The following is a 26,007-nucleotide window of genomic DNA, read 5'->3' as shown; positions in this document are numbered from 1 at the left end:
ATTATGACCTCAGGAGAAGGAAGCCACCTGAATACTCCGCAGGAGATTTAGTCTGGCTTTCTACTAAGAACTTGAGATTACAAGTTCCTTCTAAGAAGATGGCCAGTCTCTTCATTGGACCCTTCCCTGTCCAAAGTGTTATCAATACCAATGCTGTCAAGCTACGTCTACCTAGTACTCTTAAGATTCATCCTACGTTTCACGTATCTTTATTAAAACCATATACACCTGCAAGAGATGCACAAATTCTTCTGCCACCTACAAGCCTTCCTCTTCCTGATGATGAGTATGAAGTTGAATCCATTTTGGACTCCAGGATCTCCAGGGGTGTTCTGCAGTACTTGGTCAGGTGGAAAAACTATTCAAGTGATGAGGATTCATGGGAGCCTCTCTCCAATCTCAACACGCCTAAACTTCTCTCCTTGTTTCATCGTCGCCACCCTGATCGGCCTCGTCCATCCGCTGTGGAACAGCGTCCTTGAGGAGGGGGTTCTGTCAGGTTCTGCCTGGTTCAACCCATTTTTCTCCTAGCTACACCCACTACTTTCTGATTTGTTCCTCTTTCTTTAAGTGTGCCGCTCACCTGTTACACCTTGCTCAGTATTGATGATCTTCGCTACAGAGAGGTTTACCTGCCTGCTCAGCTTTTGCTTCTCTACCTTATTATCCGGAGTTCTGAGCCTTATCCTAAACAGCAACTTCTACCTTGGAATTACATTCACAGTCTCTCTCTCTCTGTTGTGGGGTAAAGTACCTATTGCATTTTTTCATTTGCCTCTCGCTGCTTTCTTTTTACCGCAGCTCATACCTTCAGTGTTCATTCAGCCTGTCACTGTGTTTCTCCGATTACGCTACACAGCGTGACGTCACTTCCGGGTCTGCTCCGGTCTCAGTCTAACTACTCTGAATCACCTACGAAGGTAACCGTGCTTGCTCTCCTGCCTGTCTGCATTACCAAGGTACAAATTACTGCTAAACATCATACCTCATATCGTATGTACTGTGTCTTGTATTAAGATAAGAAGTTTAATCTCAAAACTATAAACATTAACCGCAACTTCACTTGTCTTGTCCTGTTACTCCAATGCTGCCTGACTGAATCTTTATCTTGTCCACAGTTCACCTGTTATTATCTAAGCCTGATCTTAACAGTATATTATTTTCTTATTCACTTTCTGCTGAATAAGTTATCAATGCTTGTTATATTAAACTTACTCACATGACTGAAGGAAACCTTTTCAGAAATAGAGGTTTCAGACAGTCCTGTGTAACATACATATTATTATTCATTCTGCAGTTGTGTTCCACCTAACATATAATCACCAGTTCCTGATATACCAAGTCCTGCGTGGCCACGCAGGCGCTATCAGAATTACTGAAGCCTTCTCCTGTTTGATTCTGGCTATTAGCCGAGGGAGAAGAGGAAACGGTGGAAAGACATAAGCTAGACTGAAAGACCAAGGCGCTATTAATGCATCTATCAATGCCGCCTTGGGATCCCTGGATCTGGATCCGTAAAGGGGAAGTTTGGTGTTCTGACGGGACGCCATCAGATCCAACTCTGGAATGCCCCAAAGCTGAATTAGCTGAGCAAAAACCTCCGGGTGGAGTTCCCACTCCCCCGGATGGAAAGTCTGACGACTTAGAAAATCCACCTCCCAGTTGTCCACTCCTGGGATGTGAATTGCAGATAGATGGCAGGAGTGATCCTCCGCCCATTTGATAATCTTGGATACTTCCTTCATCGCTAGGGAACTCTTTGTTCCCCCCTGATGATTGATGTACGCTACAGTCGTGATGTTGTCCGACTGAAATCTGATGAATTTAGCATCTGCTAGTTGAGGCCACGCCTGGAGCGTATTGAATATCGCTCTCAGCTCCAAAATGTTTATCGGGAGAAGAGATTCTTCCCGAGACCATAGTCCCTGAGCCTTCAGGGAGTTCCAGACCGCACCCCAGCCTACCAGACTGGCATCGGTCGTGACAATGATCCACTCCGCTCTGCGGAAACTCATTCCCTGAGACAGGTGATCTTGAGACAACCACCAGAGAAGAGAGTCTCTGGTTTTTTGGTCCATTTGAATTTGAGGAGATAAATCTGCGTAATCTCCATTCCACTGTTTGAGCATGCACAGTTGCAGTGGTCTGAGATGGATTCGGGCGAAAGGGACTACGTCCATTGCCGCAACCATTAAACCAATTACTTCCATGCACTGAGCCACGGAAGGCCGAGGAATGGAATGAAGAACTCGGCAAGTATTCAACAGTTTTGACTTCCTGACCTCTGTCAGAAAGATTTTCATTTCTACCGAGTCTATTAATGTTCCCAGAAAGGGAACCCTTGTGAGCGGGGACAGAGAACTCTTTTCTACGTTCACCTTCCACCCATGAGACTTTAGAAAGGCTAGAACGATGTCTGTATGAGCCTTGGCTCTGTGAAAGGACGACGCCTGTATTAATATGTCGTCTAGGTAAGGTGCTACTGCAATGCCCCGCGGTCTTAGTACCGCCAGAAGGGACCCTAGCACCTTTGTGAAAATTCTGGGAGCGGTGGCCAACCCGAAAGGAAGGGCCACCAACTGGTAATGTTTGTCCAGAAAGGCGAACCTTAGGAACTGATGGTGATCTTTGTGAATAGGTATATGTAGGTACGCATCCTTTAGATCCACGGTAGTCATATATTGACCTTCCTGGATCATCGGCAAGATTGTCCGAATGGTTTCCATCTTGAAAGACGGAACTCTGAGGAATTTGTTTAGAATTTTTAGATCCAGGATTGGCCTGAAAGTTCCCTCCTTTTTGGGAACTACGAACAGGTTTGAGTAAAAGCCCAGTCCTTGTTCTGCAATTGGAACTGGGTGTATCACTCCCATTTTTAGTAGATCTTCTACACAGCGTAAGAACGCCTGTTTCTTTGTTTGGTCTGAAGACAAACGAGAAATGTGGAACCTTCCCCTTGGGGGAGAGTCCTTGAATTCTAGAAGATACCCCTGAGCAACTATTTCTAATGCCCAGGGATCCGGAACATCTCTTGCCCAAGCCTGAGCAAAGAGAGAAAAGTCTGCCCCCTACCAGATCCGATCCCGGATCGGGGGCTACCCCTTCATGCTGTCTTGGTAGCAGGAGCAGGCTTCTTGGCCTGTTTACCCTTATTCCAGCCCTGCAAGGGTTTCCAGGTTGCTTTGGGCTGGGAAGCGTTATCTTGCTTTGCGGCAGCAGAGGTTGCAGCAGGTCCGCTCCTGAAGTTGCGAAAGGAGCGAAAATTAGCCTTGTTTTTGGCCTTAAATGGCCTATCTTGTGGAAGGGCATGGCCCTTGCCTCCAGTGATATCTGAAATAATTTCTTTCAGCTCTGGGCCGAAAAAGGTTTTCCCCTTGAAGGGAATATTTTTGGACGACACATCCGCCGACCACGATTTGAGCCAAAGCGCTCGTCGCGCCATGATGGCAAAACCTGAGTTTTTCGCCGCTAGTTTAGCTAATTGGAGAGCGGCATCAGTGATAAAAGAATTAGCCAGCTTTAAAGCGTGAATTCTATCCATGACCTCATCGCATGAAGTCTCCCTCTGGAGCGACTCCTCCAGGGCCTCAAACCAAAAAGCCGCTGCAGTAGTTACCGGGATAATGCAGGCAATTGGTTGAAGCATAAAACCTTGCTGAACAAAAATTTTCTTCAGCAATCCTTCCAATTTTTTATCCATAGGATCTTTGAAAGCACAACTGTCCTCTATTGGTATAGTTGTATGCTTAGCCAGTGTTGAAACAGCCCCCTCTACCATAGGGACCGTCTGCCACGCATCCCCCTAGGGTCGTTTATGGGGAACATTTTCTTAAAGATAGGTGGGGGAACAAAGGGTACCCCTGGTCTCTCCCACTCCTTAGTCACAATATCCGCGACCCTCTTTGGGATCGGAAATGCCTCAGTGTATACCGGGACCTCTAAATATCTGTCCATTTTACACAATTTTTCAGGGACCACCATGGGGTCACAATCATCCAGCGTAGCTAAAACCTCCTTAAGCAGGACGCGGAGGTGTTCCAGCTTAAATTTAAACACTAAGGAATCTGACTCTGCCTGCTGAGAAACGTTTCCTGTGTCAGAAATTTCTCCCTCAGACAGACCGTCCCTCACTGCTACTTCTGAGTTTTGTGAGGGTACTACAGATAAATCATCCAAAGCTTCAGATTGCTCATCCTCTGTATTTAAAACTGAGCTATCGCGCTTTCTTGGAAAAACTGGCAGTTTGGATAAAAATGCTGCAAGGGAATTATCCATTACTGCTGCTAATTGCTGTAAAGTAATAGGGGCCAATGCGCTAGAGGTACTAGGCATCGCTTGCACGGGCGTAACTGGTGTAGACACATGGGGGGAGGAAGAAGGACTATCCTCATTACCCTCGGTTAAGGAATCATCTTGGGCTACATTTTTAATTGTCACTGGATGATCTTTAAAATGCTTGGATGTTTTTGCACACTTTAAACATAAATGCAATGGGGGTACTGCCATGGCTTTTGAACATAAAGAACAAGGTCTATCTGAAGGCTCAGACATGTTTGACAGACTCAGACAACAATAAAATATTGAAAAAAATACTTTTTGAAAAAACGTTACTGTCTCTTTAAATAATAAAAAGGCACACATTTTTTTACCAAATCATCAAAAAACATCCGATCGTAATGAAATTTTCACCACATGATCCTAATGCCTTGAAATGATTGCACACAAGTGTTCAAATCGTTTAACCCCTTAATGCCCAAACTGGAGCAAAATGAAGTAAATACCCGGTTTAACCCACTACAGTACTATGCCACAGTCTTTGCTGTGGCTTTACCTTCCTTTAGGGTTATTTGCAGGTGTAAATTAAGCCTCCCTGAAGTCCTCCTGTACGCTAAAGGCTCTGCACATGAAGCTGCGTGGAGCTGTGCTGCAAATCAACTGTGCAATTGAGGCGCGAAATTGAGGCCCCCTCCTTCCTTACTCCAGAGTTATGGGGCCTTTCTGAGTCAGATTAGCTGTCTTGTAAAATGCCAGGCGTAAAAAAGTCCCCAAAAAGTGTTTCCAACGTTTAAAAACGCTTAATAAATATAAGATTACTTTAATAAAGTAATCGATTTAGCCCATCACAGTGTCTGCCAGTATTAAAGCCCTTAACTGAAGCCATCATTCTATACTATGTCTCAGAAAATGGCTTACCTTCCCTCATGGGATATCTGTCAGTCTTCTAGCACTACCAGGTCTTGTTAGAAAAAATGACTGAACATACCTTAAGCAGTATAAGCCTGCAAACTGTTCCCCCCAACTGAAGTTCTCCTGTACTCAACAGTCCTGTGTGGGAACAGCAATGGATTTTAGTTACAACATGCTAAAATCTTTTTCCTCTCAGCAGAAATCTTCATCGCTTTCTGCCTCAGAGTAAATAGTACAAACCGGCACTATTTTAAAATAACAAACTCTTGATTGAAGAAATAAAAACTACAAATCTAACACCACATACTCTTTACCCTCCCGTGGAGATGCTACTTGTTAGAGCGGCAAAGAGAATGACTGGGGGGGCGGAGCCTGAGGGGAGCTATATGGACAGCTTTGCTGTGTGCTCTCTTTGCCACTTCCTGTAGGGATTGAGAATATCCCACAAGTAAGGATGAATCCGTGGACTGAATACACCAAGTAAGAGAAAAAAATCATAATTTAATTCTATTATGAAATTTACTTTATTCCTTTGCTATCGTTTGTTGAAAATCACACTGAAGTAGGCTCAGGAGCAACAATGTCCTACTGGGAGTTAGCTGGTTATTGGTGGCTACACACATATGCCTCATGTTATTGGCTAACGTTGTGTGTCTAGCTAGGTCCCAGTAGTGCTTGCTGCTCTGGTGCTGACTTTAATCCATTTGCAGGGTTTAAATACATAGTTATATGCATTTGTATGTCCCTTGAAGTTTCAACAAAGAATACAAAGACAAAAAGGGTACATTTTATAATAGAAGTAACGTGGATATTTTTACGCTATGTTTGCATCATGACTTGTATGTCCCTTTAAATAGATTTACACCACTGGCACAAGTAAAGAGAAAATGCTTTGGTGATTATCTAATAACTTCTTATTACCAGCAAATTCTATCCCAATCATCTACATCACAAGCCAAAAAGATTGTATAAATCAACAACAGCTTATTACTTTTAAAGGGATATAAAAAAAAATGTTCTTTCATGATTCGGGTAAAGTAGCAATCTATCTGAATCATGAAAAAAATTGTGGTTATATGTCCCTTTAAGTAAATTTGAAAACACTGATGCATCCCAGCATATTGCGCTTACCTTTAGAGAATTCGTATGTAACGTGTGGACTGCCAACTCCGTCTGGAAATATCGGATAAAGTCTAAACCGGTATCTCTCAATTGCAAAAAAATAATCTGCAAAACACAAATTGAGGTAAGATATAAATATTCATATTATGCAAATTAATTTTATAAATAGGTGGCCCTTAACAAAGTAACGTTGTTGTTTTGTGTTTGTTCAGGCAGAGCTGGCAGAGAATACAGAATAGAAATAGATTTGTGCCAAGAACCCAAAGCGGTCTTGATGAATAATCTGTCACGACTATCAATAGGTTTTATGGTATTAACGATCAACTAGAAAAATATTCAACTCAAAATCTAAATCACCAAAAAACCTACAATTATGCACAACTTTGCAATGTATTATTAGGACACTAAAGTGAAAACGAAACCTTCATGATTTAGATACATGCAATTATAATAGACTTTCCTATGTACCTCCATTTTAAAAACACAATTTATGCTTACCTGATAAATTTCTTTCTCTTGCGATGTATCGAGTCCACAGATTCATCCATACTTGTGGGATATTCTCCTTCCTTACAGGAAGTGGCAAAGAGAGCACCCACAGCAGAGCTGTCTATATAGCTCCTCCCTTAGCTCCACCCCCCAGTCATTTGACTGAAGGCTAGGAAGAAAAAGGAGAAACTATAGGGTGCAGAGGTGACTGAAGTTTTTTAAATAAAAATATACTACCTGTCTTAAATAGATAGGGCGGGCCGTGGACTCGATACATTGCAAGAGAAAGAAATTTATCAGGTAAGCATAAATTCTGTTTTCTCTTGCAAGATGTATCGAGTCCACAGATTCATCCATACTTGTGGGATACCAATACCAAAGCTTTAGGACACGGATGAAGGGAGGGACAAGACAGGTACCTTAAACGGAAGGCACCACTGCTTGTAGAACCTTTCTCCCAAAAATAGCCTCCGAAGAAGCAAAAGTATCGAATCTGTAAAATTTGGAAAAAGTATGAAGTGAAGACCAAGTCGCCGTCTTACAAATCTGTTCAACAGAAGCCTCATTTTTAAAAGCCCATGTGGAAGCCACTGCTCTAGTAGAATGAGCAGTAATCCTTTCAGGAGGCTGCTGGCCAGCAGTCTCATAAACCAAACGGATGATGCTTTTCAGCCAAAAAGAAAGAGAGGTAGCCGTAGCCTTTTAACCTCTCCGCTTACCAGAATAAATAACAAACAATGAAGATGTTTGACGGAAATCTTTAGTTGCTTGTAAGTAGAACTTTAAAGCACGAACCACATCAAGATTGTGCAACAGACGTTCCTTCTTTGAAGAAGGATTAGGACACAGCGAAGGAACAACAATTTCCTGATTAATGTTCCTATTAGAAACAACCTTAGGAAGGAATCCAGGTTTGGTACGCAAAACCACCTTATCTGCATGGAAAACAAGATAAGGTGAGTCACACTGTAAAGCAGATAACTCAGAAACTCTTCGAGCCGAAGAGATAGCTACTAAAAACAGAACTTTCCAAGATAGAAGCTTAATATCTATGGAATGCATAGGTTCAAACGGAACCCCTTGAAGAACTTTAAGAACTAAGTTTAGGCTCCATGGCGGAGCAACGGGTTTAAATGCAGGCTTGATCCTGACTAAAGCCTCACTAAACGCTTGAACGTCTGGGACATCTGCCAGACATTTGTGTAAAAGAATAGACAAAGCAGATATCTGTCCTTTTAAGGAGCTAGCTGATAATCCCGTCTCCAATCCTTCTTGGAGAAAAGACAATATTCTAGGAATCCTAATCTTACTCCATAAGTAACCATTGGATTCACACCAATAAAGATATTTGCGCCTAATCTTATGATAGATTTTCCTGGTGACAGGCTTTCTATCTTGAATCAGGGTATCAATGACCGACTCAGAGAAACCACGCTTTGATAAAATCAGGCGTTCAATCTCCAAGCAGTCAGACGCAGAGAAATTATATTTGGATGCTTGAATGGACCTTGGATTAGAAGGTCCTGCCTCATCGGCAGAGTCCACGGTGGAACAGATAACATGTCCACTAGGTCTGCATACCAATTCCTGCGTGGCCACACAGGTGCTATCAAAATCACCGAAGCTCTCTCCTGCTTGATTCTGGCAACCAGATGTGGGAGGAGAGGAAACTCAGTACTGCCTGGGGATCCCGGGACCTGGACCCGTAACAAGGAAGCTTGGCATTCTGACGGGACGCCATCAGATCCAATTCTGGTGTGCCCCATAGCTGGGCAAATACTTCCGGACGGAGCTCCCACTCCCCCGGATGAAAAGTCTGGCGACTTAGGAAATCCGCCTCCCAGTTCTCTACCCCAGGGATATGGATTGCTGAAAGATGGCAAGAGTGAGTCTCCGCCCATCGGATTATTTTGGTTACCTCCATCATCGCTAGAGAACTCTGTGTTCCTCCTTGATGATTGATATAAGCTACAGTCGTGATGTTGTCTGACTGAAATCTGATGAATTTGGCTGCAGCTAGCTGAGGCCACTTCTGAAGCACATTGAATATCGCTCTCAGTTCTAGAATGTTTATCGGGAGGAGAGTTTCTTCCAGAGACCATAAGCCCTGTGCTTTCAGGGAGTTCCAGACTGCACCCCAGCCCAGCAGGCTGGCATCTGTCATTACTATGAGCACTCTGGCCTGCGGAAACACATTCCCTGAGACAGGTGGTCCTGAGACAACCACCAGCGAAGATAATCTCTGGTCTCCTGATCCAGATGTATTTGAGGAGATAAATCTGCATAATCCCCATTCCACTGTTTGAGCATGCATAGTTGGTCTGAGGTGTAGGCGGGCAAAAGGAACTATGTCCATTGCCGCTACCATAAGTCCAATTACCTCCATACACTGAGCCACTGATGGTGGAGGAATGGAATGAAGAGCTCGGCAAGTGGTTAAGAGTTTTGATTTTCTGACCTCCGTCAGAAATATTTTCATTTCTACCGAGTCTATCAGAGTCCCTAGGAAGGAAACTCTTGTGAGAGGGAAGAGAGAACTCTTTTTTATGTTCACCTTCCACCCATGAGATCTCAGAAAAGCCAACACGATGTCCGTGTGAGACTTGGCTAGCTGGAAAGTCGACGCTTGAATTAAGATGTCATCTAGATAAGGCGCCACTGCTATGCCCCGCGGTCTTAGAACCGCCAAAAGGGACCCTAGCACCTTTGTGAAAATTCTGGGAGCCGTGGCCAACCCGAAGGGAAGGGCCACAAACTGGTAATGCCTGTCCAGAAAGGCGAATCTGATGAATTGATGATGATCTCTGTGAATAGGAATGTGCAGATACGCATCCTTTAAGTCCACGGTAGTCATATATTGATCCTCCTGGATCAGAGGTAGAATAGTCCGAATAGTCTCCATCTTGAATGATGGTACTCTGAGGAATTTGTTTAGAATTTTGAGATCCAAGATTGGTCTGAAAGTTCCCTCTTTTTTGGGAACCACAAACAGGTTTGAGTAAAACCCTAGCCCTTGTTCCGCTTTTGGAACTGGGCGGATCACTCCCATGGTATGTAGGTCTTCTACACAGCATAAGAATGCCTCTCTCTTTGTCTGGTTTGCAGACAATTGAGAAATGTGAAATCTCCCCCTTGGGGGGGAGTCTTTGAAGTCCAGAACATATCCCTGGGACACAATTTCTAAAGCCCAGGAATCGTGAACATCTCTTGCCCAAGCCTGAGCGAAGAGAGAGAGTCTGCCCCCTACTAGATCCGGTTCCCGGATCGGGGGCTACCCCTTCATGCTGTCTTGGAGGCAGCTGCAGGCTTCATGGGCTCTTTACCCTTGTTCCAAGCCTAGTTAGGTCTCCAGACTGACTTGGATTGGGCAAAATTCCCCTCTTGTTTGCAGCAGGGGAAGCTGAAGCGGGACCACCCTTGAAGTTCCGAAAAGAATGAAAATTATTTTGTTTGGTCCTCATTTTATTTGTTTTATCCTGAGGGAGGGCATGGCCTTTCCCTCCAGTGATGTCTGAAATAATCTTTCAGTTCAGGCCCGAATAGGGTCTTTCCTTTGAAAGGGATGTTCAAAAGTTTAGATTTTGATTACACATCAGCAGACCAGGACTTAAGCCATAACTCCCTGTGCGCTAAAATGGCAAAACCTGAATTATTTGCCGCTAATTTAGCCAGTTGAAAAGCGGCACCTGTAATGAAAGAATTAGCCAACTTAAGGGCCTTAATTCTATCCATAATTTCCTCTAATGGAGTCTCCATCTGAAGAGCCTCTTCTAGAGCCTCGAACCAGAAAGCAGCTGCAGTAGTTACAGGAACAATGGACGCAATAGGTTGGAGAAGAAAACCTTGATGAACAAAAATTTTCTTTAGGAGACCCTCTAATTTTTTATCCATAGGATCTTTGAAAGCACAACTGTCTTCAATAGGTATAGTTGTACGCTTGGTGAGAGTAGAAATAGTCCCTCCACCTTAGGAACCGTCTGCCACGAGTCCTGCATGGTGTCAGATATGGGAAACATTTTCTTAAAAACAGGAGGGGGAGCGAACGGTATACCTGTTCTATCCCACTCCTTAGTAACAATATTCGCATTCCTCTTAGGGACTGGAAAAACAGTGTAAACAGGAACCTCTAAGTATTTATCCATTTTACACAATTTCTCTGGCACCACAATAGGGTCACAATCATCTAGAGTCGCTAATACCTCCCTGACCAACAAGTGGAGGTGTTCAAGCTTAAATTTAAAGGCCGTCATATCAGAATCTGTCTGAGGGAGCGTCTTTCCTGAATCAGAAATCTCTCCCTCAGATAGCAAATCCCTTACCCCTACTTCAGAACATTGCGAGGGTATATCGGATACGGCTACTAAAGCGTCAGAAGGCTCAGCATTTGTTCTTAACCCAGAGCTGTCACGCTTTCCTTGTAACCCAGGCAGTTTAGATAAAACCTCTGTGAGGGTTGTATTCATAACTGTGGCCATGTCTTGTAAAGTAAATTAAGTCGACGCACTAAAGGTACTTGGCGTTACTTGTGCGGGCGTTACTGGTTGTGACACTTGGGGAGAGCTAGATTGCATACCCTCATTTCCTTCTGTCTGAGAATCATCTATTGCTATACTTTTAAGTGCCATAATATGCTCTTTAAAATGTATAGACATATGATATCAGTGCAAGTGGGACACATTCTAAAAGGGAGTTCCACAATGGCTTCTAAACACATTGAACAAGGATTTTCCTTGATGTCAGACATGTTAAACAGGCTAGTAATGAAACAAGCAAGCTTGGAAAACACTTTATTCAAAGTAAATAATACTTAGAAAAAAACGGTTCTGTGCCTTTAAGAGAAAAAAAGATGCACAAACTCTGCAAAACAGTGTAAAAAAGCAATAAACTTTACGAATTTTTTACAGTGAAATCATAAAGCCTTAGTAAGATTGCCCCACCAGACAAATAAACGATTAACCCCTTAATATAAAAACCGGATTGACAAAACGTCAAAAATCGGTATAAAAAACGTTCAGCACCTTGCCACAGCTCTGCTGTGGCGCCTACCTGCCCTTAAGGATAGATTTGTGGGGAAAAAACTTCTTTTAGGCCCTCAAACTCAGCAGGACCCTCTGGAGAAGCAGCTGGATGTCTTCTGTGTAAAAGAAACTGCGCAACTGAGGCGTGAAAATAGGCCCCTCCCACCTCACTCGATGTTATGGGGCCTAAAAGAAACACACCAAAGTGTTTCTAAACTAGCCATGTGGGTTAATAACCCTTAAATAAGCCACAATGACCCCTTAAAGTCCTTACATTTTTCAATAAAAAGCGTTTTTCCTATAAGTGTCACCAGTGTCACAACTGAGCCCTTTATGCAAGCTGGGATTCCATACTAAGTGTCTGAATACAGCTTACCCTTCCCTCATGGGGATACTGCCAGCCTTTTCTAGAATTATCACAGTCTGTCTAGAAAAAAAAAAATTGACTGAACATACCTCAGTGCAGTTTAGCCTGCAAACCGTTCCCCCAACTGAAGTTTTCTTGTACTCCTCAGCCTCTGTGGGAACAGCAGTGGATCTTAGTTACAAAGTGCTAAGATCATCAACCTCCTTGCAGAAATCTTCATCCCTTTTCTGCCAGAGAGTGAATAGTACACACCGGTACCATTTAAAATAACAAACTTTTGCTTGAGAAAATAAAAACTAACATTTTTGTCACCACACTCACTTTACCCTTCCAAGTACTTAGAGTAGGAAAAGGAATGACTGGGGGGTGGAGCTAAGGGAGGAGCTATATAGACAGCTCTGCTGTGGGTGCTCTTTGCCACTTCCTGTAAAGAATGAGAATATCCCACAAGTATGGATGAATCCGTGGACTCGATACATCTTGCAAGAGAAATTGTGTCTTTTTATATGCACCAGCTACTACTGAGCATGCACAAGAATTCCCAGTGAATATGTATATGAGTCTGTGATTGGCTGATGGCTCTCACATGATACAGGGGGCTGGCAAATTGAAGTCAATTTTGAAATTTGTTAGAAAAAATTCTAGTGCTCATTTAAACTTTTGAATAATTGGCTATTGTATTGTCTTTTTATTATAGATTTATAATGTATTTTCTCCTGCAATTTAACTCAATGCCTTGGCTGGAGTCCTGTAGCCCTAACCTTCCTGACCCTGTAACTATCAAGATCACTCTGTGCTGCTTAGATGAACTGCTTGTGCAATGCCGCCCCCTGCAGATTCGGGGCCAATTGGCCGCTAGCGGTGTCAATCAGCCTGATCGCATAGGATTGGGTGGATTGAAGACCGCAGCCTCAGAGGCAGTGGACAAGTTCGGAGCTTGATCATTCGGCCCCATAGGCTGCTATTCAGTGCTTTTCCTGTTATCACAATCACAAAATGCTTCTGTCGTTAAAACCCCCGAAGCTCAAAATATACCTCCCAAAAATGTGAAATAGTTCTCTGTCTGAATAATCTAGTGATTTGTAATAGTAAAATGACGTGCACAGTGAAAAAGAAAAGATGATTTTTAGGGCTTCAGTGATTACATCACATGTTAATTAACATTCATGTCGACTTATTCCTTTTAAAAGGGTGTAGTGATTGTAATAGGTGACTTGTGCAGTTAACCTATAATACTTCAAAGCCGTAGAGATACAGAATTGGTCAAAAGAATTGGTACCCTTCCAATTTTTTAGGAAAACGCACAAAAGTCTCTAAACTAAGTAAAAATTGACAAAAGTATTTGGTATCCACCATCGTTCATTTCAAATGTAACAGAACAGAAACTTCACTTAGGATTTATGACTTCACATATTACTTTAAACGGTAAAATAAATGAGAATAGCACGGCAGACATTGATATTCGTAACCTGATATTTCGGAGCACGGCCTTTGTAGACAATAACTGCAATCAATAGTTTTCTGATTTCATTGTGCCCTGAACAGATTCTATGTACCCAGTGCCAGAGACAGTAAAGCAACCCCAAAACATCACTGAGCCTACTCTGTGTATCACAGCAGGGATTGTGTTATTGTCTTTAAAAGCTTCTTTCTCCAACATTGGTGTGTCCGGTCCACGGCGTCATCCTTACTTGTGGGATATTCTCTTCCCCAACAGGAAATGGCAAAGAGTCCCAGCAAAGCTGGTCACATGATCCCTCCTAGGCTCCACCCACCCCAGTCATTCTCTTTGCCGTTGCACAGGCAACATCTCCACGGAGATGGTTAAGAGTTTTTTGGTGTTTAAATGTAGTTTTTATTCTTCTATCAAGTGTTTGTTATTTTAAAATAGTGCTGGTATGTACTATTTACTCTGAAACAGAAAAGGATGAAGATTTCTGTTTGTAAGAGGAAGATGATTTTAGCAGACAGTAACTAAAATCGATTGCTGTTTCCACACAGGACTGTTGAGATGAAGTAACTTCAGTTGGGGGAAACAGTTAGCAGTCTTTTCTGCTTAAGGTATAACTGGCCATATTTCTAACAAGACTATGTAATGCTGGAAGGCTGTCATTTCCCCTCATGGGGACCGGTAAGCCATTTTCTTAGTTAAACATAAAAAAATAAAGGGCTTCAAAAAGGGCTTCAAAACTGGTAGACATTTTTCTGGGCTAAAACAATTGCTTTACTAGGCATATTATGCAGATTCTAACTAATTATTGGTATTATAATCTTGGGGAACGTTTAGAAAAACGGCAGGCACTGTGTTGGACACCTTTTTCAGATGGGGGCCTTTCTAGTTATAGACAGAGCCTCATTCTGGGACTGTATAGGGGTTAAATGTAAAAACGGCTCCGGTTCCGTTAATTTAAGGGTTAAAGCTCTGAAATTTGGTGTGCAATACTTTTAATGCTTTAAGACACTGTGGTGAAATTTTGGTGAATTTTGAACAATTCCTTCATACTTTTTCACATATTCAGTAATAAAGTGTTTTCAGTTTGAAATTTAAAGTGACAGTAACGGTTTTATTTTAAAACGTTTTTTGTGCTTTGTTGACAAGTTTAAGCCTGTTTAACATGTCTGTACCATCAGATAAGCTATGTTCTATATGTATGAAAGCCAAGGTGTCTCCCCATTTAAATTTATGTGATAATTGTGCCATAGTGTCCAAACAAAGTAAGGACAGTAATGCAACAGATAATGATATTGCCTAAGATGATTCCTCAAATGAGGGGAGTAAACATGATACTACATCATCCCCTACTGTGTCTACACCAGTTTTGCCCACACAGGAGGCCCCTAGTACATCTAGTGCGCCAATACTTATTACCATGCAACAATTAACGGCTGTAATGGATAACTCCATGGCAAATCTTTTATCCAAAATGCCTACTTATCAGAGAAAGCGTGATTGCTCTGTTTTAAACACTGAAGAGCAAGAGGACGCTGATGATAACTGTTCTGACATACCCTCACACCAATCTCAAGGGGCCATGAGGGAGGTTTTGTCTGATGGAGAAATTTCAGATTCAGGAAAAATTTCTCATCAAGCTGAACCTGATGTTGTGACATTTAAATTTAAATTAGAACATCTCCGCGCACTGCTTAAGGAGGTGTTATCTACTCTGGATGATTGTGACAATTTGGTCATTCCAGAGAAATTATGTAAGATGGAAAAGTTCCTAGAGGTTCCGGTGCCCCCCGACGCTTTTCCTATACCCAAGCGGGTGGCGGACATAGTAAATAAAGAGTGGGAATGGCCCGGCATACCTTTTGTTCCCCCCCCTATATTTAAGAAATTATTTCCTATAGTCGACCCCAGAAAGGACTTATGGCAGACAGTCCCCAAGGTCGAGGGGGCGGTTTCTACTCTAAACAAACGCACTACTATTCCTATCGAAGATAGTTGTGATTTCAAAGATCCTATGGATAAGAAATTAGAGGGTTTGCTTAAAAAGATTTTTGTACAGCAAGGTTACCTTCTACAACCAATTTCATGCATTGTTCCTGTCACTACGGCAGCGTGTTTCTGGTTCAAAGAACTAGAAAAATCGCTCAGTAAAGAATCTTCGTATGAGGAGGTTATGGACAGAGTTCAAGCACTTAAATTGGCTAACTCTTTTGTTTTAGATGCCGCTTTGCAATTAGCTAGATTAGCGGCGAAAAATTCAGGGTTTGCTGTCGTGGCGCGCAGAGTGCTTTGGCTAAAGTCTTGGTCAGCGGATGTGTCTTCCAAGACAAAATTGCTTAACATTCCTTTCAAAGGTAAAACATTATTTGGACCTGATTTGAAAGAGATTATTTCAGACATCACTGGGGGAAAGGGCCACGCCCTCCCACAGGATAGGTCTTTTAAGGCTAATAATAAGCCTAATTTTCGTCCCTTTCTGTATCCTCTAAGCAAGAGGGTAATACTTCACAACCCAAACCAGCCTGGAAACCAATGCAAGGCTGGAACAAGGGTAAGCAGGCCAAGAAGCCTACCATTGCTACCAAAACAGCATGAAGGGATAGCCCCCGATCCGGGACCGGATCTAGTGGGGGGCAGACTTTCTCTCTTTGCTCAGGCTTGGGCAAGAGATGTTCAGGATCCTTGGGCGCTAGAAATAGTTTCTCAAGGTTATCTCCTGGAATTCAAGGAACTACCCCCAAGGGGAAGGTTCCACAGGTCTCAATTATCTTCAAACCAAATAAAGAGACAGGCATTCTTACATTGTGTAGAAGACCTGTTAAAGATGGGAGTGATACATCCAGTTCCAATAAGAGAACAAGGAATGGGATTTTATTCCAATCTGTTCATAGTTCCCAAAAAAGAGGGAACATTCAGACCAATTTTGGATCTAAAGATCCTAAACAAATTTCTCAGGGTACCATCGTTCAAAATGGAAACTATTCGAACGATCCTACCTACTATCCAGGAAAATCAATTTATGACTACCGTGGATTTAAAGGATGCGTACCTACATATTCCTATCCACAAGGAACATCATCAGTTCCTAAGGTTCGCTTTTCTGGACAAGCATTACCAGTTTATGGCACTTCCATTTGGATTAGCTACTGCTCCAAGGATTTTCACAAAGGTACTAGGGTCCCTTCTAGCGGTTCTAAGACCAAGGGGCATTGCAGTAGTACCTTACTTGGACGACATCCTGATTCAAGCGTTGTCCCTGTCAAAAGCAAAGGCTCATACGGACATCGTCCTAGCCTTTCTCAGATCTCACGGATGGAAGGTGAACAAAGAAAAAAGTTCTCTGTCCCCGTCAACAAGAGTTCCCTTCTTGGGAACAATAATAGATTCCTTAGAAATGAGGATTTTTCTGACAGAGGTCAGAAAATCAAAACTTCTAAGCTCTTGTCAAGTACTTCATTCTGTTCCTCGTCCTTCCATAGCGCAGTGCATGGAAGTAATAGGATTGATGGTTGCAACAATGGACATAGTTCCTTTTGCACGAATTCATCTAAGACCATTACAACTGTGCATGCTCAGACAGTGGAATGGGGATTATACAGACTTGTCTCCGACGATTCAAGTAGATCAAAAGACCAGAGATTCACTCCGTTGGTGGCTGACCCTGGACAATCTGTCACAGGGAATGAGCTTCCGCAGACCAGAGTGGGTCATTGTCACGACCGACGCCAGCCTAGTGGGCTGGGGCGCGGTCTGGGAATCCCTGAAAGCTCAGGGTCTATGGTCTCGGGAAGAGTCTCTTCTCCCGATAAACATTCTGGAACTGAGAGCGATATTCAATGCTCTCAGAGCTTGGCCTCAACTAGCAAAGGCCAAATTCATAAGGTTTCAGTCAGCCAACATGACGACCGTTGCATATATCAATCATCAGGGGGGAACAAGGACTTCCCTGGCGATGAAAGAAGTGACCAAGATAATTCAATGGGCGGAGGATCACTCCTGCCACTTGTCTGCGATCCACATCCCAGGAGTGGAAAATTGGGAAGCGGATTTTCTGAGTCGTCAGACATTCCATCCGGGGGAGTGGGAACTCCATCCGGAAATCTTTGCCCAAATAACTCAATTATGGGGCATTCCAGACATGGATCTGATGGCGTCTCGTCAGAACTTCAAGGTTCCTTGCTACGGGTCCAGATCCAGGGATCCCAAGGCGACCCTAGTAGATGCACTAGTAGCACCTTGGACCTTCAACCTAGCTTATGTATTCCCACCATTTCCTCTCATCCCCAGGCTGGTAGCCAGGATCAATCAGGAGAGGGCCTCAGTGATCTTGATAGCTCCTGCGTGGCCACGCAGGACTTGGTATGCAGACCTGGTGAATATGTCATCGGCTCCACCATGGAAGCTACCTTTGAGACAGGACCTTCTTGTTCAGGGTCCATTCGAACATCCGAATCTGGTTTCCCTCCAACTGACGGCTTGGAGATTGAACGCTTGATTTTATCAAAGCGTGGGTTTTCAGATTCTGTAATAGATACTCTGATTCAGGCTAGAAAGCCTGTAACTAGAAAAATTTACCATAAAATATGGAAAAAAATATATCTGTTGGTGTGAATCTAAAGGATTCCCATGGAACAAGATAAAAATTCCTAAGATTCTATCCTTTCTACAAGAAGGTTTGGAGAAAGGATTATCTGCAAGTTCTCTGAAGGGACAGATCTCTGCTTTATCTGTTTTACTTCACAAAAGACTGGCAGCTGTGCCAGATGTTCAAGCATTTGTTCAGGCTCTGGTTAGGATCAAGCCTGTTTACAGACCTTTGACTCCTCCCTGGAGTCTAAATCTAGTTCTTTCAGTTCTTCAAGGGGTTCCGTTTGAACCCTTACATTCCGTAGATATTAAGTTATTATCTTGGAAAGTTTTGTTTTTGGTTGCAATTTCTTCTGCTAGAAGAGTTTCAGAGTTATCTGCTCTGCAGTGTTCTCCGCCCTATCTGGTGTTCCATGCAGATAAGGTGGTTTTGCGTACTAAGCCTGGTTTTCTTCCGAAAGTTGTTTCCAACAAAAATATTAACCAGGAGATAGTTGTACCTTCTTTGTGTCCGAATCTAGTTTCAAAGAAGGAACGTTTGTTACACAATTTGGACGTAGTCCGTGCTCTAAAATTCTATTTAGAGGCTACTAAAGATTTCAGACAAACATCTTCCTTGTTTGTTGTTTATTCTGGTAAAAGGAGAGGTCAAAAAGCGACTTCTACCTCTCTTTCCTTTTGGCTTAAAAGCATTATCCGATTGGCTTATGAGACTGCCGGACGGCAGCCTCCTGAAAGAATCACAGCTCACTCCGCTAGGGCTGTGGCTTCCACATGGGCCTTCAAGAACGAGGCTTCTGTTGACCAGATATGTAAGGCAGCGACTTGGTCTTCACTGCACACTTTTGCCAAATTTTACAAATTTGATACTTTTGCTTCTTCGGAGGCTATTTTTGGGAGAAAGGTTTTGCAAGCCGTGGTGCCTTCCATTTAGGTGACCTGATTTGCTCCCTCCCTTCATCCGTGTCCTAAAGCTTTGGTATTGGTTCCCACAAGTAAGGATGACGCCGTGGACCGGACACACCAATGTTGGAGAAAACAGAATTTATGCTTACCTGATAAATTACTTTCTCCAACGGTGTGTCCGGTCCACGGCCCGCCCTGGTTTTTTAATCAGGTCTGATGAATTATTTTCTCTAACTACAGTCACCACGGTATCATATGGTTTCTCCTATATATATTTCCTCCTGTCCGTCGGTCGAATGACTGGGGTGGGCGGAGCCTAGGAGGGATCATGTGACCAGCTTTGCTGGGACTCTTTGCCATTTCCTGTTGGGGAAGAGAATATCCCACAAGTAAGGATGACGCCGTGGACCGGACACACCGTTGGAGAAAGTAATTTATCAGGTAAGCATAAATTCTGTTTTTTTCCTGTAAACATTGAGTTGTGATTTGACAAAAAGCCCTACTTTTGTTTTGTCTGTATAAAGGACATTCTTACACGGACTGTGGCTTGCCAACATGCATTTCGGCAAACTTCAGTACTTTCCTCCACATCTGTAGGTATGTGTATCTAAGGGGTCTGAACAGGGGCATTATTGGTAAGGTGGGATTGTGTGTCTGATGGTTCATTGATTTGGCTAATTGCTTGTTGTTCATTTATAACTTTAATGGAGCAGGATGCATTTGATTCTGTAGGTCACATTGTCATCCCACGTGCCAGCGTGTAATTTTAGTTGTTTTGTCCATGCACAGTCAAAAAGTTTTGGGGTACTCAGTATTAAAGTAAAAATTATGTTCTCTGGGGTTTATCGAATCCTTTTAGCTGTCAAATTTGATAAATGAAAACTGGTCACATAACAGTATCAAGAATTTGGATTGTGATGAGAAAAGCAGGACAGGCGCATGTAGTGTATAGGGCCGTTGTGCACTAACACGATAATAAAAAAAAAATGCTGCTGATAAATTACAAATATAGCTAATTGTGATCAAGTTGGTTTTGAAAATGGTTCATCAGCCCCTGCCCTTATTCTTCTGATCCTGTAACTATTATGGCCCTGCTCCTATACCCCTCACTCCCTACCCTGTATGCCTCACACTCCTGCCCCCTTACACTTAACCGCTGGGATGAAGATAAGAAGACCTCCGCTGGGATGAAGATAAGAAGACTGCCGCCGGGATGAAGATAAGACAACCGCCGGGATGAAGATAAGACAACCGCCGGGATGAAGATAAGAAGAACGCTGCCGCAATGAAAATAAGAAGACCTCCGCTGGGATGAAGATAAGAAGACCTCCGCTGGGATGAAGATAAGAAGACCTCCGCTGGGATGAAGATAAGAAGACTGCCACCGGGATGAAGATAAGACAACCGCCGGGATGAAGATAAGAAGACCGCCACCGCAATGAAAATAAGACCTCCGCTGGGATGAAGATAAGAAGACCTCCTCTGGGATGAAGATAAGAAGACCTCCGCTGGGATGAAGATAAGAAGACTGCCACCGGGATGAAGATAAGACAACCGCCGGGATGAAGATAAGAAGACCGCCGCCGCAATGAAAATAAGACCTCCGCTGGGATGAAGATAAGAAGACCTCCGCTGGGATGAAGATAAGAAGACCTCCGCTGGGATGAAGATAAGAAGACCTCTGCTGGGATGAAGATAAGAAGACTGCCACCGGGATGAAGATAAGAAGACCGCCGCCGCAATGAAAATAAGAAGACCTCTGCCGGGATGAAGATAAGAAGACCGCCGCCGGGATGAAGATAACTGGTTAAGAGGGTTAGATGTTAGTAGGTTACTTTGCTGTGGGGATTGTGGCAGTTAAGGGGTTAATAGTGTAGCGGGTTACTTTTCGGTGGTTTAAGGATTATTATTGTAGGTGGTTATTTTGCAGTGGGGGTTGTGGCGGGTTAGAGATTAATAGTGTAGTGGGTTACTTTGCAGAGGGCTATGCGGCAAGTTAGGGGTTAATACTGTAGAGGGGTATTTTGCGGTGGGCTATGTGGCTTAGGGGTCATAGGGGGCTTATGGTGATACAGGTTAGCGCAAGTATGGGTGTTATTTTACCCCCCTCATTTCTCTCCCATTGAAGTCGATGGGAGAGTAAGATAATGCAGTCGTGATATTGTAACTTCTGCTCTTTGCGCACATCAGGTTAGCACACAAGCAAAAAAGATTTACTTTCAATGCATTACCCGATGCACGCAAAGAGCAGAAGTCGAGTAGAGTTGGCATGCACGTAGGCGCGGTAATTACGGCTGCACTCATAATCTAGCCCTCAGTGTTCACAAAACAAGCAACATGCACGAGCAAAAATATACTTATGGCTCCATCTTGGATTTTAGTGTAAAATAATTCTTATACTAATCAGACATATTTTCCCCCAGTGTAATGGCAGATCCTCACAACACAATCTATTCAAATACAGAATTTCAGTCAAATCCATGCAGCAGATCCTTAGATAAACTTGTCAGAATCCCCAATGTTAAGTCTAAGGCATTTTCAACTCATGCGCCTGTTTTTTAAATCTCAAATATCTTCAAAACTACTAAACCTAATCACTTAAAGGGACAGTCAACACCAGAATTATTGTTGTTTTAAAAGAAAGATAATCCCATAATTACCCATTGCCAAGTTTTGCATAACCAACACAGTTATAATAAACGTTTAACCTCTGCAATTACCTTGTATCTAAGCCTCTGCAGACTGCCCCCTTATTTCAGTTCTTTTGACAGACTTGCATTCTAGCCAATCAGTGTTCACTCCTCCGTAAATTCACGTGCATGAACTCAATGTTATCTATATGAAACACATGAACTAACGCCCTCTAGTGGTGAAAAACTGTCAAAATGCATTTAGATTAAAGGTGGCCTTCAAGGCCTAAGAAATTAGCGTATGAACCTCCTAGGTTTAGCTTTCAACTAAGAATACCAAGAGAACAAAGCAAAATTGGTGATGAAAGTAAATTGATAAGTTGTTTAAAATTGCATACCCTATTTGAATCATGGAAGTTTTTTTTAGACTTGACATTCTCTACACTCCTTGTGAATCCTCTGTTGATATTGCTGATATTGGGAGTTATCGGTTTCTGCAGCTTATGAACTATACTAGAGTACTCTGTAAATATTAGTGTGTGTTTCCTCACTGCCAACAACTATAGCTAAAACAGCTTATTGTTTAACCTATGGTTAGCTCTAGAATCTATCTGTGTTAACCCTCAGTTCTATGAGCATAACAGGGTTCAAATTACCAACGTACTGAACCCGCAGTTTGGTGTGAGACTGAGAAACCTTGACATTCTCAACTTAAACTATAGGAACACAACAGTGTTTCCATCATATAAATATATTTTTATATATTATACTATATATATATATTTATACTGAATATAAAAAAAATAAATGTTTCTTCTGTATGGCGAACAATGCAATATAAACTATTTCTTAGAGCCTCTATAACTTTATTGAACTTTTGAGTCAGCACTTGAGCAAAAATCAGAACAGGTTTTTAGCACTCCCTATAGCTGTCTATGAGGATGAAGGATTTAGAGCGGCAGCGCTATGAGACCTGCAGATTATAGTGCGCCTGAGGCTGTCTCTCAAGTAATAACTTTACTTTTAACTTGTGATATGAGAACAAGAGGGCTATTGATTTAACTGTAATATGAGTCCAATAACAAGAGGGCTATTGATTTAACTGTAATATGAGTGCAATAACAAGAGGGCTATTGATTTAACTGTAATATGAGTGCAATAACAAGAGGGCTATTGATTTAACTGTAATATGAGTGCAATAACAAGAGGGCTATTGATTTAACTGTAATAGGAGTGCAATAACAAGAGGGCTATTGATTTAACTGTAATAGGAGTGCAATAACAAGAGGGCTATTGATTTAACTGTAATATGAGTGCAATAACAAGAGGGCTATTGATTTAACTAATATGAGTGCAAGAACAAGAGGGCTATTGATTTAACTGTAATAGGAGTGCAATAACAAGAGGGCTATTGATTTAACTGTAATAGGAGTGCAATAACAAGAGGGCTATTGATTTAACTGTAATATGAGTGCAATAACAAGAGGGCTATTGATTTAACTGTAATATGAGTTCAATAACAAGAGGGCTATTGATTTAACTGTAATATGAGTGCAATAACAAGAGGGCTATTGATTTAACTGTAATATGAGTGCAATAACAAGAGGGCTATTGATTTAACTGTAATATGAGTGCAATAACAAGAGGGCTATTGATTTAACTGTAATAGGAGTACAATAGCAAGAGAGCTATTTATTTAACTGTAATAGGAGTGCAATAACAAGAGGGCTATTGATTTAACTGTAATATGAGTGCAATAAAAAAAAAGGGCTATTGATTTAACTGTAATAGGAGTGCAAGAACAAGAGAGCTATTTATTTAACTTGAGCAGTGTTAGGACCCAATAGCTCTAATATGTTTGTGCTCCACTTGTAATCTAGGCCTATATGTTTATACAAAACTGCTTACCATTAATGTAATATCTGCTGATGTTAGAAGGAACAAATATCCACTTGATTGGATCTTCTCTCAAGTTCTGCCATTCGACAACCAGTTCTGACGGGTTAGAAACACTTGGTAAGAGAGTCCAGACCGCTACTGCACAGCTACTGTTTATAAGGTATACACGGAAAGTCTGCACGATATTCACTGGAAGATAAATGATATATTCTCATTACAAAGTGTAAACATCACATCTGCTGCTTCTATATGAAATATACAATGGCACAGAAAACCACTTTCTATAATTAGACTTCATTATGGATCTCTGTGATAGAGTATATAAAATCATTCATGTAGAAAGGGTTAATTTCTCTTATACTATCCTGTAAGAACCAAAATGCTGTAAGGCTCAGTGCCAGCTCACTGCTGAAAATAAAAAGAACTTGTAGGATTATATAAGTTGTGTGTTTGTTTTTCTGTTCTACAGCGTGTGCCTATGTATGTGTGTGTACTGTTATCTGTTCTACAGCGTGTGCCTATGTATGTGTACTGTTATCTGTTCTACAGCGTGTGCCTATGTATGTATGTGTACTGTTACCTGTTCTACAGCGTGTGCCTATGTATGTATGTGTACTGTTATCTGTTCTACAGCGTGTGCCTATGTATGTATGTATGTGTACTGTTATCTGTCCTACAGCGTGTGCCTATGTATGTATGTGTACTGTTATCTGTTCTACAGCGTGTGCCTATGTATGTATGTATACTGTTATCTGTTCTACAGCGTGTGCTTATGTATGTATGTGTACTGTTATCTGTTCTACAGCGTGTGCCTATGTATGTGTGTGTACTGTTATCTGTTCTACAGCGTGTGCCTATGTATGTGTACTGTTATCTGTTCTACAGCGTGTGCCTATGTATGTATGTGTACTGTTACCTGTTCTACAGCGTGTGCCTATGTATGTATGTGTACTGTTATCTGTTCTACAGCGTGTGCCTTTGTATGTATGTGTACTGTTATCTGTTCTACAGCGTGTGCCTATGTATGTGTACTGTTATCTGTTCTACAGCGTGTGCTTATGTATGTATGTATGTATGTGTACTGTTATCTGTTCTACAGCATGTGCTTATGTATGTATGTATGTGTACTGTTATCTGTTCTACAGCGTGTGCCTATGTATGTATGTATGTGTACTGTTATCTGTTCTACAGCGTGTGCTTATGTATGTATGTATGTGTACTGTTATCTGTTCTACAGCGTGTGCCTATGTATGTATGTGTACTGTTATCTGTTCTACAGCGTGTGCCTATGTATGTATGTGTACTGTTATCTGTTCTACAGCGTGTGCCTATGTATGTGTACTGTTATCTGTTCTACAGCGTGTGCCTATGTATGTATGTGTACTGTTATCTGTTCTACAGCGTGTGCCTATGTATGTATGTGTACTGTTATCTGTTCTACAGCGTGTGCCTATGTATGTATGTGTACTGTTATCTGTTCTACAGCGTGTGCCTATGTATGTGTACTGTTATCTGTTCTACAGCGTGTGCCTATGTATGTATGTGTACTGTTATCTGTTCTACAGCGTGTGCCTATGTATGTATGTGTACTGTTATCTGTTCTACAGCGTGTGCCTATGTATGTATGTGTACTGTTATCTGTTCTACAGCGTGTGCCTATGTATGTGTGTGTACTGTTATCTGTTCTACAGCATGTTCCTATGTATGTATGTGTACTGTTATCTGTTCTACAGCGTGTGCCTATGTATGTATGAGTACTGTTATCTGTTCTACAGCGTGTGTCTATGTATGTATGTGTACTGTTATCTGTTCTACAGCATGTGCCTATGTATGTATGTGTACTGTTATCTGTTCTACAGCGTGTGCCTATGTATGTATGTATGTGTACTGTTATCTGTTCTACAGCGTGTGCCTATGTATGTATGTGTACTGTTATCTGTTCTACAGCGTGTGCCTATGTATGTGTACTGTTATGTGTTCTACAGCGTGTGCCTATGTATGTATGTATACTGTTATCTGTTCTATAGCGTGTGCCTATGTATGTATGTGTACTGTTATCTGTTCTACAGCGTGTGCCTATGTATGTATGTGTACTGTTATCTGTTCTACAGCGTGTGCCTATGTATGTATGTATGTGTACTGTTATCTGTTCTACAGCGTGTGCCTATGTATGTATGTGTACTGTTATCTGTTCTACAGCATGTGCGTATGTATGTATGTGTACTGTTATCTGTTCTATAGCGTGTGCCTATGTATGTATGTGTACTGTTATCTGTTCTACAGCGTGTGCCTATGTATGTATGTGTACTGTTATCTGTTCTACAGCGTGTGCCTATGTATGTATGTATGTGT

The 26,007-nt window shown here is 42.1% G+C and overlaps 1 protein-coding gene across 1 annotated transcript in view; it reads right to left on the bottom strand.

Annotated features, from left to right (window-relative positions):
* Window positions 1–26,007, bottom strand: part of LEPR (leptin receptor) — a 484,020-nt gene that overhangs the window by 91,369 nt on the left and 366,644 nt on the right. Inside the window, exons 15-16 of the mRNA XM_053693687.1 lie at window positions 23,665–23,844; window positions 6,319–6,414 (exon numbers count right to left, since the gene is read on the bottom strand). Of these exons, the coding sequence (XP_053549662.1) occupies window positions 6,319–6,414; window positions 23,665–23,844 (276 nt within the window). The remainder of the gene's footprint in view (window positions 1–6,318; window positions 6,415–23,664; window positions 23,845–26,007) is intronic.

Source organism: Bombina bombina, chromosome 10 (genome assembly GCF_027579735.1).
Source record: "Bombina bombina isolate aBomBom1 chromosome 10, aBomBom1.pri, whole genome shotgun sequence".
Lineage (NCBI taxonomy): Eukaryota > Metazoa > Chordata > Amphibia > Anura > Bombinatoridae > Bombina > Bombina bombina.
Note: the sequence above shows the minus strand (reverse complement) of the source record. Positions and strands in the feature narration are given on the sequence as shown.